This window comes from Asterias amurensis, chromosome 4 (genome assembly GCF_032118995.1).
Source record: "Asterias amurensis chromosome 4, ASM3211899v1".
Taxonomy (NCBI): Eukaryota; Metazoa; Echinodermata; class Asteroidea; order Forcipulatida; family Asteriidae; genus Asterias; species Asterias amurensis.
Genome location: NC_092651.1, coordinates 18,860,605 through 18,878,997, shown reverse-complemented (window position 1 = coordinate 18,878,997; position 18,393 = coordinate 18,860,605). Strand labels below are relative to the sequence as shown.

The window sequence follows — 18,393 nt, the reverse complement described above, 5'->3', positions numbered from 1 at the left end:
TTTGGCTGAACATGTAGTTTGTTTTGTAGTAACATCTCTAAAGGTTTATGTTCTTAAAATATACTAGCGTTGTTTTTATTCAACTAATGGAAATTAGTCTTTGTGATTTTATAATTATTTAGTTGTTATGATTCAGGGTATTCCATTTTTTTAAGGAATAATTTGAATAATTTGAATAATTTGAAAACGTTTTTAGAGTCAGCCATCTTGAAACTAAGCCTAACCGAGCCAACAAGTTGGTTACTGTATGGTGTTTGAAGCTTTGCATGGTGTGGAGAATAAGAATAACTATGAATATAAATATGAATAGCCCTGAGTAAAATCTCTTTTGAAGGAGTGGTGGCTCTGAAAAGAGCTGGTTTGGTCTTGATAATTCCAACAGTATACTCTGCTTGTATTCAGGAGAAAGATGAGCAAGAGTATACTGGTCGAAACGCCAAACCCAAACCGGCTCTTTTCAGAGCTCATGGTTGTACCCGCAAGTTTACTATTCATATTTATATTTATAGCTACTTTTACGTCGGTTACTGTTTGGTCGGACCAGCCTTGTCACTGTTACCGTGGTTCAATCAAACGCACGAAAAAAACACTCAACCAATGTCAAAAGCTCAAACATGCTTCTGGTTTGGGTGATTAAAACACACCCTTAACAACATGATTCGCTTACCATCCCCGATCCTCTCTAAGGGAAACGTGACATTGGTATCAGCCATGTAGCCAGCTCCTGCACTCAATAACCTGCCAAGTGGTGAATGGATGTCAAAGAAGAACACTTGCTTGAGATACATATTGATGAACTTGCCAAAGTGGAACTCATCAAATCTGCAGACCAAAGATAAATTTATTTTGTTATAGGCAATCCACTACAATAGTAATACTAATAACCAGTTTTTATATAGTGCTTTTCACACCCGTAGGGCGTCTCGAAGCGCTTCCAACATTATTACCCCTGGTCACTGGGCTTTAAATCATTTCTTAAACCATCTCAGCTCCCTGGGGAGTATACATCCTGTGCAAAATTAATATGTGTTTCTCGCCTAAATCAATCACAAGAACCATCTCTGCTCTCACAGTTACCCATTTACCCCTGGGTGGAGAGAAGCATCTATAGTTATGTGTCATTGCTCTTGCACAAGTGTTACGACCAGGATTGAACCCACACTCTGCTGAACAAGCGCACCAGAGCTTGAGTTCAGTGCTCCTATTCGCTCAGCCATTACACCCTACAATAAAGGGAGCCTACTATGTACCGAACAGGCCTAAAATAAAATAATATAAATCATAATGCATGCTTGTACGCTTCGTTTTTTGAAAGGGCAAGGACATGTTTAAAGGTATCTTTCTCAGAGTTCTGCATTCTTTAACAAACGGTTTCAAAAGCTTTGTCATAGACCAATTCGCCCGATCCAAGGAAACATGTCCTTTTAAAAAAAACTTTATGGAATGAAAAGTTCTTCAGGTAAGGTGTAAAATAGTCATGACCATGGCTATAGCCCTCGAATTCAGATACAGCCTCGTGTCATAAATATTACAAGTAGCAATTAGGAAACCACTTAAAAATATATTTGTAACAAATTCGGATAAACAATTTTGCAGTGCATACATGTACATGTACATTTATTTTGGCTGTACATGTAGTTTGTTTTGTAGTAACATCTCTAAAAAGTTTATGTGCTTAAAATATACAATGTTGTTTTTATTCAAGGAGTATACAGCCTGTGCAAAATTATGCATTTCTCGGCTAAACCAATCACAAGAACCATCTCTACGCTCACAAGTACCCATTTACCCCTGGGTGGAGAGAAGCATCTATAGTTACGTGTCATTGCTCTTGCACAAGTGTTACGACCAGGAATCGAACCCACACTCTGCTGAACAAGCGCACCAGAGCTGGAGTTCAGTGCTCCTATCCACTCAGCCATGACACCCTACAATGTAGGGAGCCTACTATGTACCGAACAGGACTAAAATAAAATAATATAAATCATAATGCATGCTTGTATGCTTCGTTTTTTGAAAGGGCAAGGGCACCAATGAATTGCTCTTTCATAAAGGGAGAACGTACAATGTAGGAGGCAATCACCTTCCTTGCCTCCAAGAAGTATCAGGCCTGCATAATGCCACAAACATAAGGCTGTGGCAAGATGTTTTCACAGCATCCTTGTCAAGGATGCGTGAACAAATCCTTGACAAAATACAATACAATGCAGATCAATGATAAAATAAATCAAGTACATGTATGTGTGTGCTAACATGCTGTAGGATACATCTTCTTGCTTTGAAAAGCAAGATCTCAATTGAATAGATTTGGCAGAATGTCAATAAGGAACTCCGATTACTTTGTGATACACTGGAGGCCTTTCAACTTTGTATTTATTATACTACAGTGTTGTTCTTGATGTGAGGGTTAGCCTTTAGTCAAGGCGCACGCGGCATCACCACGAGCGGCGAAGCTGCGAAGGCAAGCGCCTTTACCAACTCGTTTTGGGGGCCTTATGTTTTTCAATACATTTGCCAACGACTTTGGTGGGAAAAATGCATAATGCATTGCGGCGTGGTGAGTTGCTGGCCAATAAGAAGCCACCATTACTTGCATGACCTCACAAGAACGTTGGATGCAAATTCGTTACACTTTCTCCCACCAAAATCGTTAAGTATTTCAAATTCAACAGGTCACCAATTCTTCAGTTTGAACCCACCACAAACTAATTTTTTATCCTATTTGTTGCATCAGGCCCTGCTGGTATAACACAGGGATTATTACACTAAAAAGATTCATGCAAAGGTACCGCTGACCAGCTTGTGATCGCACAAAACACAACGCACATAATCACACAGTATACAAATGCACCATCCAGCGACACACACAGACATCATTTAAATTTACAGGCCTGTACCCTTCTTATACTTTGCGTGCGACAAACAATGCAAGAAGGACCTTACGCTATGTTTTTAAAATCAGAGTTGATAGATGACGTTTTACGACCGTCAGCCACCAATAACTACAATTTCATTTGTACTATCCCAGTGTACACAATCAAAACTTATCCCACACACTCAATACATTAGGCCTGGGCGAATTATTCGAATATCCGGTTAATGGCGAATAGGTTTTCCTATCCGTAACCCGCGAATGCCTTTTTTTTCTTTTATCGGATATCCGCATAGGGCGCAAATACCTCTGTACAAACCGGATAATTCTGTAATAACAACCGAGTAACCGGATATTCTTTAACTATCCGAATATCCGCGGACGTCGGGCGACAACGGATATAAATGTTTCGTCTGAATCCTTATGAAACTTCTGTTAAGACAGCATAAAACAGTATAAATTAAGTATTTAACTATGCTCACCTCCGTGAAGAGTTAAAACAATGACATTTCTGACGTAATTTGTCCAAAGATTACACAAGTTTTCCTTCACATAGAGTCAATTACGATCAAAAGAAAAAGCAAATCGCCATCTTTAAATTAGATCCGGTCATTTTTATGAATGAACCGAGTGACACTGTCTAAAACTAATATCAATCCGCCCATAAGATCTCATTCACAAACGAACAGCGCCCTCTATTGGCAAAAAAAAATTATTCGAGTATCCGGTTAACTTCAGATAGTTGGCCAGCGGTATCCGAATAACAAAATTTCACTATTCGCCCAGCACTACAATACATTCATGATGCTTTTATTTCCCTTTTGTTGAGTTAAATTAAAAAACATTTAAAAGCTTGGTACTCACTATTGTTTTTCTGTCGCATCGCAAGTTTTTTGACTTCTCAATATGCTCAACGCTTTATTTTTTGGTCACCTGGAATGCTCATGACATGTTATTACATTCTGAGGTGAAAGTTTGTTCTTTCATGCATTGAAAACATAAAAGACTTTCCAGCTGTAAAAATAACTTTTCCTGAGAGTTAAATCCTTTGTGATCTGTTGTGGGCGATATCATGGAGAATGGACACGTGTAGTCCAAAAGTTGCTCTCTACAACCAAATGGCCCCTCCTCAACCATAGAAAAAGTTTGTATACTTTTTCTATGGTTGAGGAGGGGTCGTTTGGTTGTAGAGAGCAACTTGACACTTAGTGTTTTGAAATGATATCAAAAATCTTTCTTTTTAACCTAAATAAATTGTTTAATGGATTTATTTTATTCTTGGGGGTTTCCTGTCTGTAGATTTGTTTATTTACAAATTATTTTACACATGAAAATCTCTTTTCAAATTAAGCGAATTTCCCTTTGAAGTTCTCGCACACGGCGTAACAAAGTGTGCAAAAAGACGTGACGTAAATACACTTTCGCCCATGGTTTGAGAAAGTACAAAATTACAGTTCGGCGCCCCCCTACTGTCGGTCTATAGATTCTTTATGTCTGTGACTGCATCAAGAACGCAGAGCTTTTTTTAAAGATGTTTTTTAATCTAACTCAACAAAAAGTAATACAAGCACCATGAATGTATATTGAGTGTTTCGGATAAGTTTAGGGTAGTGTAGTTCAAAGGAAACTTCAGTTATTGGTGGCTAATGGTTGTAAAACTTTCATCAATCAACGCCAATTTCAAAATGTGTAGCGTTAAGGAGGCCCAAAATATTAGACCTCTAAGGCTCACGGGGAGCCTTATAGTTTCTAGAAGTACTAAGAATATGGTCTTTCAACTTCTCAAATCAGGTAAAAAATAATGTAAATTTTAGTCAACTTTGTGTTCCTATTGTAAGGGAGAATTAAACCCAGGCAGAAGTGCACGGCACTGACTAACATCCTTACTGTTTACCCAAATCACCATGGTAACTTGAAAAAAAAATAATAACAATACTAATAAAAAGTGTGAATAATTACTGGCTTTCAAATCTGACTTTTTTTTCTTTTTTTTTTTTTTCTTGATATTTAAAATAAAGCGTATAAATAAACTGTGATAATTGAATCAACAAGCTGATGTTTAAACTTTAATATTAATAACAACATTAATATGACTATGAGGGTTAAAAATTAAAATCTCAAAAAATATAATAAAATCATATTTATAAGGCACTAGCCCTATATATAGGACTCTTTCTCTGTACACAGGAACAGAGCCCTAACTGTTTAGGCCTGTTTCTGGGGCGGGAAAAGTTTCACAGCTTCATAACTTAAATCTTACCTGCAACAAGCCCCTAATTTTCAACAGATTCACATTCCATGGCGGCATATATTTTTCTGCTGGGTTTTGGTCCTCATATATTCCTCACAAATCCCGCCATTTTCGTGAAATAATGCAGCTTCCAACGTTAAAGAATTCCCCAAATTGTTACCCACGTGTGTGCTTGCGTGTGTGCGTTTGTGTTAATGTTTGTGAGTGCGAGCGCCCATTGTGCACACCTCAAAACGCGCAAAGTAAAAATAAAAATGAAGTGAACGTGACGCTTGAGTCTACGGTGTCCTCAAAGAGCAGTCAAAATGTACGCAAATGTACGCGAACGCATGGAAAACTGTGAGCATTGATCTAAACGGGAATTCTTTGACCTTGGAAGCTGCATTATTTCACAAAAATGACGGATTTGTGAGGAATAGAATGTAAATCTGTTGAAATTTGTGGCTTGTTGCAGGTAAGATTTGAGTTATGAAGCTGTGAACATTTTCCGCCCCAGAAATGTACCCTGATGTCCAGGACGTCACTGTAGTACAAAATGAAAGTGTAAGGCCGCCAGGGCTAATAAGGCACATGGCTTCTTTCCTGTATTTTTTTTTCAGAATGTTCAAAAAAATATTCAGTCACATGATTTGATAATCATGAATTGTGAATTGAAATAGTGTTTGATGAAACTTTTTCGGTGGGCAAACATTTTAACAAGGCCTCAACATATGACATATTTTTGTAACTTGTTTGTAGAAATGCCTAAAGGCTAAATTACCAAACTTTTTGCATTTACACAATACAACTTACAACTACAAGTGCAAGTATTAAGTAATAAGTAACCACAAAATAAACACAACATTACGACTGCAAGAGACTAGGACTACAAGAGACTAATCACAACTTGCGCATGCCTATTTTAATCACAACCATTCGTGGTTTGGCTTCATAGGTCGTGTTGGTTATATGCCTCGTTTTGTCACATACCTAAGTGTTTTTTCTAAGTTTTGGTCAATGGAGAGGAGACTCTTTGCTTGGCGCATAAAACCACACAATTTTTATCTAGGCACTGTTTACATCACGCACAGAGAGGTAAAGGATTTGTCACAATTTTAGGGACACCACGGAAACAGGACCACCTACGATATTATAACTCCATCAACAAATTATCACGAAATAGGTGCTGCATAAAAACCCATTCACCTCGTTTCGGTTGAGAACCTTCAAAACAAGTCATACAAAACACTTCTTTTGATCATCCAAACACCCAAATTATTACTGTAAATGGAAATATAATGAGTCAATATGTATTTACCTGTGTCCAAGGTCTGTAGGGTGGAGGAAAAATCACCAATTCATAGCAAAGGTGTTCCGTAAATCCATGGAGCAATAAACTAGTTTATTGCTCCATGGTAAATCTTAGTATGATTTGTGTACACTTGTCACAGTGGAAACAAAAACAGTAACTGGCTGCAACACAGCGCCCTCAAGAGGCGAGAATCCAAGAAAGAAAAAGAAATTAATAAAAGTTTTAAAATTTAATTATAGACTAGCGGGATGCCGCGCGGCACCCCGTTAAATGATTAGGTTCAATTATATAGTGCTGTTTACATAAGTGTAGTGTAAGTTATTTTAGATTAGTATATTGTAGTTTAACTTTGTTAAAAATATTGTGAAAATAATTTAAAGGAATTTTTAATTTGGTTTTTAATTTGATTTTTAATTTGATTTTAATTAATTTAGTTTAATTCAACTAAATTTAGATAAAATGTCTAGTTTACTGTAATGTGTAGCGCAGTTTTGTGCCATGATGAACCTACCTAATAAGGCAGAACAACGCCCCCCACCCAGCCCCGCTATTAAGGAAATATCACATGACATTGATGAAAAATCGCATGACATACCCAATTACATGACATACATAATTAAGTAGAAGCCATAAGCCCATAAACAACAACCCCCCCCCCTCCCGGGGCTAGGAAAATGTCACATGACATACCCAATAAGCCTCAAGTGCCACCCTGCCCCCCTAATAACAAAATGTCACATGACATGCACCCCCAGCGCCCCCTCAGAGAAATGTCACATATGACATACCTAATAAGGCAAAAGCCCCCCCACCCCCCTTTTAAGGAAATGTCACATGACATACCCTTAGACAGAAGTGCACCCCCAGCTTATACAGAAATGTCACATGACATACCTAATTAGCCAGAAGTGCGCCCCCCCCCCCCTCCCTGCTATTAAGAAAATGTGACATGAACGCACTCCCCCTGCCAAATACCTAATCAGGCAAAAGTGCACCCCAGCCCCACCTCCTATTAAAGAAATGTCACATGACATATCTAATTAGGCAGTGCCCCCCCCCCCCGCCCCCCCCCCCCCCCCCCCCGCTGTTAAGGATGTCACATGACATACATGTACCTATTAGCCAGCCCGTCCCCATCTCCCCCCCCCATTAAAGAAATTTCAGACAACCCTATAGGCAGAAGTACCCCCCCTAAAATAGCCAGAAGACTGCACCCCCCTTGCTGTTAAGGATGTCGCATTAAATACCTAATTAGCCAGAAGTGCACCCCCCCGCCAATATTAACATATCAAGGAAATGTCACATGACATAGGCAGAAGTGCATCCCCCACCCAGCCCCGCCCCCTATTAAAAAAATTGTCTTATGACATACCTATTCTAATTAGGCAGAAGTCCAACACCCCCCCCCCCCCCCCCCCGCTAATAAGGACATGTCAGATGACATACCCACAGGCAGAACATTTAGGAAATGTCACATGACCCACTAATTAGCCAGGAGTGCAACCCCCCCCCCCCCCCCCGCTATTAAAAACATGTCAAATACCTAATTAGCCAGAAGTGCACCCCCCCCCCCAGTAAGGAAATGTCACATGACAGATACCTAATTAGCCAGAAGTGCCCCCCTCCCATGTAAGGAAATGTCATATAACATATACCAAATAAGGCAGAAGTGCAACCCCCCAGCCCCTATTAAAAAATGTCACATGACATACCCAATAAGGCAGAAGGTACCCCCCTAGTAAGGAAATGTCACATGACATATACCTAATTAGCCAGAAGTGCCCCCCTCCCATGTAAGGAAATGTCATATAACATATACCAAATGAGGCAGAAGTGCAACCCCCCAGCCCCTATTAAAAAATGTCACATGACATACCTAATAAGGCAGAAGGTACCCCCCTAGTAAGGAAATGTCACATGACATATATTTAATAAGGCAGAAGTGCACCCCCAGCCCCCCTTATTAAACAAATGTCACATGACAACCTAATAAGTCAGAACAACGCCCCCACCCCCGTTATTAAGGAAATGTCACATGACATTTATGAAAATATCACATGCAGACCTAATTATATGACATACCTAATTCGCCTCAAGTGCAACCCCCCCCCCCCCTAAAAACAAAATGTCACATGACAAGTGGAGCTGTGGAGCGCCCCCCAAGAGAAGTGTCACACGACATACCTACAAATGTAAGGCAGAAGACCCGGCCCCCACCCCCCCCCCCTATTAAGGAAATGTCACATGACATACCCTTAGGCAGAAGTCCACCCCCCAGTTAATACAGAAATGTCACATGACATACCTAATAAGGCAAAAGTGCACCCCCAGCACCACCCCCTATTAAAGAATATCCCCTGCCCCCCGCTATTAATGTCACATGACTAGCCAGAGGTTTACCCCCCCCCCCATTAAGGAAATGTCACATGACATAGGCAGAAGTGCATCCCCAAAGCCCCACCCCCCCCTATTAAAGAAATGTCACTTGACATACCTAATTAGGCACTAGTCCAACACCCCCCCCCCCCCCCGCCCCGCCATAAGGTCACGTCACTTGACATAGCCAGAAGTGCACCCCCCCCCCCCATTAAGGGAATGTCACAGGACATAGCTAACTAGGAAGAAGTACCCCCCCCCGGCTAATACATATTGGCCAGAAGTGCCCCGCCCCCTCCCCAGCTGTTACGGAATTTTCACATGACACACCTAATCAGCCACAGTGAACCTCCCCCCCCCCCCACCACCCCTATTATTATTATTATCTATATCAGTTTTTTGTAAATGAGATATAGCTAGCCTACCGGTTCATTACGATTAATGCTTACTCGGTAGTGATATTCCTGGTAGTTATTATAACTTTGTGTTCCTGCATTTTCCTGTCTTTTCAAAGCCCCTTCGTAATTAATTGTCATTGCTAACAAGTATTGGTATATTTGAAATTGCTCGCGCCCGAACACTAAAACTAATTATTTAGATCTAAAAAGAACACAATCAGAACTTTGTGTCTCGGTTTCTGTTCACAGTGTTTGGGCTTATTATTGTTGCTTTCTTCGGAAAAGAAAAAGGTTTTTATAAGGGGGAATTTATACTATTGTTTATGTTTGTTCGTGTTCTGTTTTAGCTCAATTATCTTTGATGTAATATATTTTTACAATAGCCAAGAGGTGACGAGAGATGAATAAGCCCCATTAGTTGTCAGGGTGCCACTATAGGCCAAAAGTCTTGCGCAAAACTGGGTTATCATAAATATTTCCATGGCCTCAAATTCTTTTTAATAAATATTGTTTTGGGGTCATGCAATTAATTGTGTCGCTAGGGGCCTATAACAATTTATCACAACCTGGGTGCTATGTGCTTCAGCTTTTGAGGAGACGTGATAAATATAGGCTTTGAGATTGGTCCTATTTGGCTTGGGAAGTGAAAAAGTGATCATACTTGCACCGGTTTAGGAAAAACGAGTATGGCCTAATAATAGGCCTGGGCGAATTGTTTGAATATCCGGTTAATGGCGAACAGGTTTTCCTATCCGTAACCGCGAATGCCTTTTTTTTCTTAACCGGATATCCGCATAGGGCGCGAATAGCTATTTATAAACCGGATAGTTCTGTAATTACAACCAAGTAACCAGATATTCTTTAATATCCAAATATCCGTGGACGTCGGGTGACAACTGACATGAATGTTTTGTCTGAATCCTAATAAAACTTCTATTAAGACAGCATAAAACATCATAAATTAAGTATTTTACTATGCATACCTCCGTGAAGAGTTAAAACGATCACATTTCTGGCGTAATTTGTTCGAAGATTACACAAGTTTTCCTTCACGTAGAGTTATCCACGATCAAAAGAAAAAGCAAATCCCCATCTTTAAATTAGATCCGGTCATTTTTATGAATGAACCGAGTGACAATGTCTAAAACTTATATCAATCCACCCAGAAGATCTCATTCACAAACGAACAGCGCACTCTAGCGACAAAAATTTATTTTTTTATTATTTTAATAGCGCCCTCTAGCGGCGGAAAAAAATTATTCGAGTATCCGGTTAGTTTCGGATAGTTGGCCAGCGATATCCGAATAACAAAATTTCACTATTCGCCCAGCATTACCTATAAGCAAAAATTCCGAAAAGCTGACCTGCCAAAAATTGAAAAGAAATCAGATGTTTTATTAGTTGTACGAAAATATATTTGATTGGTTTTCAAGAGGTTCAGATACCTAAAACAGTTTTTAAAATAATTTTTGAATATTAATTAGCACAAGCATTGATTGCAGATATACGACTCTATGAGCACCTTTTAACTTACAGCTTTTTGGTTGGCGCCCTCTCCGTGTGAACAAACTGAGATGCAAAACACTGGGTTGAACTTCTGCCTAAATGCATATTCATTAATATGCAAATCAAACTGTTTATTTGGGAAATAGTGCGAACACAGGGTAAGGAAACCACCATTCATGATCCAACCATTAAAAGGTATCAGTAGACAGTTTACCCAAAGCAGTTACGCTACAAAATATGACGGGGTTAAACTTTAGATGGTTTATAATACAGAAAATAGTATTGGCTCAAAAATAAACACAACATTACGACTGCGAGAGACTAATCACAACTTGCGCATGCGTATTTTAATCACAACCATTCGTGGTTTAGCTTCATACGTTGTGTTGGTTATATGCCTCGTTTTGTCACCAGTCACGTACCTACTTGTGTTGTAACTCTATGAACAAATTATCACGAAATAGATGCTGCATGATAAAAACCCATTCACTTCGTTTCGGTAGAGAACCTTCAAAACAAGTCATAAAAAAACACTTCTTTTGATCATCCAAACACCCAAATTATTACTGTAATTGGAAATATAATGAGTCAATATGTATTTACCTGTGTCCAAGGTCTGTAGGGTGGAGGAAAAATCACCAATTCATAGCAAAGGTGTTCCGTAAATCTCTGCATGATTTGTGTACACTTGTCACGGTGGAAAAACACAGTAACTGGCTGCAACACAGCGCCCTCAAGAGGCGAGAATCCAAGAAAGAAAAAGAAATTAATAAGTTTTAAAATTTAATTATAGACTAGCGGGATGCCGCGCTTCGCGCGGCACCCCGTTAAATGATTAGATTCATTTATATAGTGCTGTTTACATAAGTGTAGTGTAAGTTATTTTAGATTAGTGTATTGTAGTTTAACTTAGTTAAAAATATGTTTAAAATAATTTAAAGGAAATTTTAATTTGATTTTTAATTTGATTTTAATTAATTTAATTTAATTCAACTAAATTTAGATTAAATGTCTAGTTTACTGTAATATGTAGCGCAGTTTTGTTCCATGATGGATGTAGTGATGCAGTTTTACGACTAACCTAATAAGGCAGAAGAACAACGCCCCCCCCCCCCACCCCCCCCCCCCCCCCGCTATTAAGGAAATGTCACATGACATTGATGAAAAATCACATGACATACATAGTTACATGAAATATGTACATAATTAGGCAGAAGCCCATCAACACCCCCTCCCCCCCCCCCCCCCGGCTAGGAAAATATCACATGACATACCCAGTTAGCCAGCTCAAGTGCCACCTGCGCCCCCCCCCCCCCTAATAACAAAATGTCACATGACAAGTGGACCCAAGCGCCCCCCAGAGAAATGTCACATATGACATACCTAATAAGGCAGTAGTGCACACCCCCCCATACCTAATTAGCCAGCGGTGCACCCCCCCCCCCCTAGTAAGGAAATGTCACATAACATATACCTAATTAGCCAGAAGTGCACCCCCCCCCCAGTAAGGAAATGTCACATTACATATACCTAATTAGCCAGAAGTGCCCCCCATGTAAGGAAATGTCACATGACATATACCAAATAAGGCAGAAGTGCACACCCCCCCCCCAGTAAGGAAATGTTACGTGACATTAACCTAATTAGCTAGAAGTGCCCCCTTATGTAAGGAAATGCCCCAACGATATCAGGGAAATGTCACATGACATATCTCAATTTTTTTGCCAGAAGTGCCCCCCCCATGTATGGAAATGTCACATGACATATACCTAAGGCAGAAGTGCACACCCAGCCCCCCTTACTAACCAAATGTCACATGACATACCTAATAAGGCAGAAGAACAACGCCCCCACCCCCACTATAGACCTTTTCGCAAATACTGGGGCGCGCGCGTAAAGCTTGGAATTAGATGCATTGTGGTCTAGCTGGTAGCAAAATTTGATTCATATCTATCCCACAATGCACCTCACTCAACAGTCTGCGCTTGCGCATTGGTATTTGCGATAAGGTCTATTAAGGAAATGTCACATGACATTTATGAAAACATGTCACATGCAGAAAACTTAATTAGCCTCAAGTGCAACCCCCCCTCATAACAAAATGTCACATGACAAGTGCAGCGCCCCCCCCCCTGCAGAGAAATTGTCACATGACATACCTAATAAGGCAGAAGTCCTTGCCCCCCCCCACCCCACCCCCTACTAAGGAAATGTCACATGACATATACCTAATTAGCCAGAAGTGCCCCCCCCATGTATGGAAATGTCACATGACATATACCTAATAAGGCAGAAGTGCACACCCAGCCCCCCTTACTAACCAAATGTCACATGACATACCTAACAAGGCAGAGAACAACGCCCCCACACCCGCTATTAAGGAAATGTCACATGACATTTATGAAAAATCACATGACATACATAATTAGGCAGAAGCCCATCAACACCCCCCCCCCCCCCGCTAGGAGAAAATGTCGTCACATGACATACCCAATTATCCTCAAGTGCCACCCCGACCCCCCTAATGACAAAATGTCACATGACAAGTGCAGCGCCCCCCCCCCCCCCCGCAGACAAATTGTCACGTGACATACCTAATAAGGCAGAGGTTTACCTCCCCCTATTAAGGAAATGTCACGTGACATAGGCAGAAGTGCATCCCCAAAGCCCAACCCCCAGCCCCCTATTAAAGAAATGTCACATGACTTTAGGCAGAACTCCAAGACCCCCCCCCCCCCCCCCCCGCTATTAAGGTAACGTCACTTCACATAGCCAGAAGTGCACCCCCCTAATAAGGAAATGTCACAGGACATAGCTAACTAGGAAGAAGTACCCTCCCCCTATACTAAGGAAATGCCACAAATACCTAATTAGCCAGAAGTGCACCCCCAGCTATTTAGCAAATGTCACATACATATATAGGCAGAAGTGCACCCCACCCCCCCCCCATTAAAGAGATGTCACATGACACACCTAAATAGGCAGAAGTGCACCACCCAAGCCTGATTGTTCGACACACCTAAATAGGCAGAAGTGCACCACCCAAGCCTGATTGTTCCCATCCAACCCAGACTCAGAGACAATAAAGCAAAAATTCACACAGTAAACAGTTTGTACCTTTAGTGCGTTTTATTTGTATACAAAATCAAGGCAAAAATATTCTAGAGTAAACAAACATAATAGCATAAAAACGTCTCAAAATAGTAACAAACAAACAAACAAACAAACAAACAAACAAACAAACAAACAAACAAACAAACAAACAAACAAACAAACAAACAAACAAACAAACAAACAAACAAACAAACAAACAAACAAACAAACAAACAAACAAACAAACAAACAAACAAACAAACAAACAAACAAACAAACAAACAAACAAACAAACAAACAAACAAACAAACAAACAAACAAACAAACAAACAAACAAACAAACAAACAAACAAACAAACAAACAAACAAACAAACAAACAAACAAACAAACAAACAAACAAACAAACAAACAAACAAACAAACAAACAAACAAACAAACAAACAAACAAACAAACAAACAAACAAACAAACAAACAAACAAACAAACAAACAAACAAACAAACAAACAAACAAACAAACAAACAAACAAACAAACAAACAAACAAACAAACAAACAAACAAACAAACAAACAAACAATTAAACAAACAAACAAACAAACAAACAAACAAACAAACAAACAAATACTATAACCAGACAATAAATACTTAGAAAACAAAACAAGCACACATATACAAGAACAACTAAACTCTTACTAGACTGAAAACAGACACTAAAACAAACTCACATAAACTCAAACAAACAAACAAACCATCAAACAAACAAACAAATCCTCTTAGTGGACAATGAACACACAGAAAACAACACAAGCACAAAGATACAAGAACAAACACACTGAATAAGCAGAGAGCCATGAGTAAGCAGAGAGCCATGAGTAAGCACAGCCATGAGCAAGCAGAGAGCCTCGAGTAAGCACAGCCATAAGTAAGCAGAGAACCATGAGTAAGCAGAGAACCATGAGTAAGTACAGCCATGAGTAAGCAGAGAGCCATGAGTAAGCACAGCCATGTGTAAGCAGAGCCAGGAGTAAGCAGAGCGTCATGAGTATAAGCAGAGCCATAAGTAAGCAGAGAGCCATGAGTAAGCAGAGAGCCATGAGTAAGTACAGCCATGAGTAGGCAGAGAGCCATGAGTAAGCAGAGAGCCACGAGTAAGCAGAGAGCCATGAGTAAGGAGAGAACCATGAGTAAGTACAGCCATGGGTAAACAGAGAGCCATGAGTAAGCAGAGAGTCGTGAGTATAAGCATAGCCATGAGTAAGCATGGCCATGAGTAAGCACAGCCATGAGCAAGCAGAGAGCCATGAGTAAGCAGAGAGCCATGAATAAGCAGAGAGCCATGAGTAAGCACAGCCATGTGTAAGCAGAGAGCCATGAGTAAGCAGAGCATCATGAGTATAAGCCGAGCCATGAGTAAGCATCGCCATGAGTAAGCACAGCCATGAGCAAGCAGAGAGCCATGAGTAAGCACAGCCATGAGTAAGCAGAGAGCCACGAGTAAGCAGAGAGCCATGAGTAAGCAGAGAGCCATGGGTAAGCAGAGAGCCATGAGTAAGCAGAGAGTCGTGAGTATAAGCATAGCCATGAGTAAGCATGGCCATGAGTAAGCACAGCCATGAGCAAGCAGAGAGCCATGAGTAAGCAGAGAGCCATGAATAAGCAGAGAGCCATGAGTAAGTACAGCCATGAGTAAGCAGAGAGCCATGAGTAAGCACAGCCATGAGTAAGCAAAGAGCCATAAGTAATTACAGCCATGAGTAAGCAAAGAGCCATGAGTAAGCAGAGAGCCATGAGTAAGCAGAGAGCCATGAGTCAGCAGAACCATGAAGTTCGCTCTGTAGCATTGCCTTTAATAACAAGTTATTGCATTAGGAATCAAACTAACATGCAGCTTTTAGTTGCAACATGAATGTGTTTATGTTTATATTTATCTATTGACATTCAATAATGGAAGCTTATTATTGTTAATTTCTGCAGAACAAGGGCCAGCTTTGGTGTTTTTTCCCATAAATTTCCTAGAAACTGATCTGAAAAGATCCTGAAACATCTTATGCTGCTATTTCTCTCACCTGGTTAAGAGAGATTTTTAGAAAAACATGTTGTTGAAGATATGCTGTTATATACTATTACTACTACTACCTCTAATATTTAAATATTTACTGATAAATTATTTCTATCTACTGCTACTTATCTACTTCTACTTCTAATATTTACTGAAAAACTATCCTAGTACTATCTTAAACTACTTTAATGTTATATACTGGCATAATTAAATATTCTAATACCATTCTACTGCTACTTATTTACTTATGCTTCTAATATTACTGAAAAACTATCCTAGAAAAACTATCCTAGTACAACATTAAACTACTCTAATGTAATATACTGGCATAGTCAAATATTCTACTACCATTCTAAAGCCAATTTCACAAACGCTAGAATTAATCATACCTCGTATAAGGACGAGTTAATCATTCTTACTTAGGATGGGTTCAATGCGTCCGAACGTCTTCGGATACGGAATTTAACTTGTCGTAAGTCTTAAGATTAATCCTCAAAAAGGCAGAGTTTTGTGAAATTGACGACTATTGTAGGCCTAAACTTAACTATTTTTTCTTTGCTGAGAAATAAAATAATCTGAAATGTCATCTTCAAGAACATCTTTTCAGATCTTCAGTCTTGCCAGGTGAAAGAAATCATAACTTTTGTGATACAGTTCTGCAATTTTGTCACAGGTTGTGGTCTAATTTTTTGGGTCATGTCAAACAGTTTGAGGATCAGTGGTATGGATGATCTTAAAGCCATGCCTATTATTAAGTATACCTTGCATGTATTATAGGGTTCCCACAACACCCTGTGCTTTTTCATAATGCCCTTTCATAGTTTGTCAAATTTATACTCGTATTTATTTTCATCTTTGTTAAAATGTACCTATAGGTATCCCCATACAGCGGTGGTGCTATTTTATGTCTTTTTCTCTGTAATTTTTAAACGCAATTTAACCCTGTATAACGCCACATAACTCAGCTACCAGTTGGTTTTTAATAAGAATGAATGAATGAATGAATAAATGCATAATAATTGTATGCATAGATGCGCCTTATACTAAACGAAAACTACACTTGTTACAAATATGCGAATTATCAAACACCAAGGGGGGGGGGGGGCTTAGAAGCAAAGCTCAAACATGACTTCTTGCGACAGCAGATCTATCAAGTTCAGAAAATCACAGTTAATGAAGAAAACATATAAATGTGGCTTGTGTTCCTATACCCACACAAAGTTCAAGCAGGAATATTACGAGCAGTAAGCAGTGAGTAGTGTTCTTTATAGCCTCAGTTTGAGAATACATGCACAATGACAATGAAGATCAATTGGTTTTCTGTATTAAACTGGTTTAAAAACTAATTCCTTTGCCTTATTTTATAATAATTTGGGGGGAGGTAATTACTCGCAGCTTAGAACTAAATTGCATGCAAGGGCGCCTTTGGCTGCCAGCCACATCAACCCACGGAGCACAACCAAGATTTAAAGTGTTTGATTTTTTGAAAAGCTTTACATCATTATGCAAAACTTTGTTTGGAAGTTTGTATATAGATGATGCAAAGCAGAAACAACAAACCTATCAAACACAAGTGCCCAAAAAATGCATTGAAGCACAACAGTGAATAGATGACAAGGTTGAACGCAGCCCGGCCGGCTATTGGCGCAGAACCGAGCATAACGACAAAGACGACGGCGACGATCTATTTTAACGACACTCAATATGGACATGGGCTAGAGAACTAAGCATTTCACAACCGAAGAAAGGCATCTTCACAAAAAGAGAATTTAAAAAAATTATGTACAAAATTTTCTTTCAAAAAAAAAAATGTTCCCAAGAAATACATTGAACATTATGAATGGCATATCACATTACAATGTAGAAGACCTTTAGAGTTGCTGTATCAATTTGAATACTCTCAGCCTCAAATCTTCAAATTTCCATGTAGCTTTTAGTGGAGGATTTTTGAAAATTGAGGGCACTCCAAAATTTAATGCAACTAAAACATTATAAGCACAAGAGTTGTCTAAATACTTTAAGGCAGGAAATGCATCATGCACTGTGTGCAATGTGTAGTGTACAATTTATAATAAAAACGAAATAGCATTCAAAGCAATGCACATAATTTTATGTATCTGTATACAAATTTTCCAATGTGGTGAACAAGCATTTCTTGCCTTACTCTCTTGTCCTAAAGTTACTGTATGTACCAATAATTATCAACCATGATGCCCTTCCCAATTGACTACTCCCCAGTTCACCATTTAGAGGATATTGAAGGATTCAGGGCTTTAAAAACAACCTGCTTTTAAGTAAAAACTTTGTAAACTTATAAAACAATGTTTTGGCCATGTTTCATTATATTTAACTTTTCACCAATCAGCAAAAAAGGCTGTCACACCAAAACACTGCTTTTAACAGATTCAAAAGCACCACTGCACAAGCAACAGATCATGATGATGAAGAGAGAGTCAGCATCTTATCATCAGAGATAGTGTCATCTGAAGAAAGAGGTAGCATCTTATGAGCATCAATCCAGTAACTACAGGGAGAAGCTTGGTAGAG

At 39.4% G+C, this 18,393-nt stretch overlaps 1 protein-coding gene across 7 annotated transcripts in view; it reads right to left on the bottom strand.

Moving 5' to 3' along the window:
* Nucleotides 1-18,393, bottom strand: part of LOC139935989 (E3 ubiquitin-protein ligase MYCBP2-like) — a 34,115-nt gene that overhangs the window by 6,363 nt on the left and 9,359 nt on the right. For 2 of the 7 annotated variants that reach the window (XM_071930672.1, XM_071930674.1), the window contains exons 2-4: nucleotides 11,298-11,426; nucleotides 6,421-6,590; nucleotides 668-822 (exon numbers count right to left, since the gene is read on the bottom strand). In XM_071930672.1, coding sequence (XP_071786773.1) covers nucleotides 668-788 — 121 coding nt within the window. In that variant the 5' untranslated portion in view covers nucleotides 789-822; nucleotides 6,421-6,590; nucleotides 11,298-11,426. Of the gene's footprint in view, nucleotides 1-667; nucleotides 823-6,420; nucleotides 6,591-11,297; nucleotides 11,427-18,393 lie in introns of those variants that run through there. The other 5 variants (XM_071930670.1, XM_071930671.1, XM_071930668.1 and 2 more) reach the window with 4 other exon arrangements.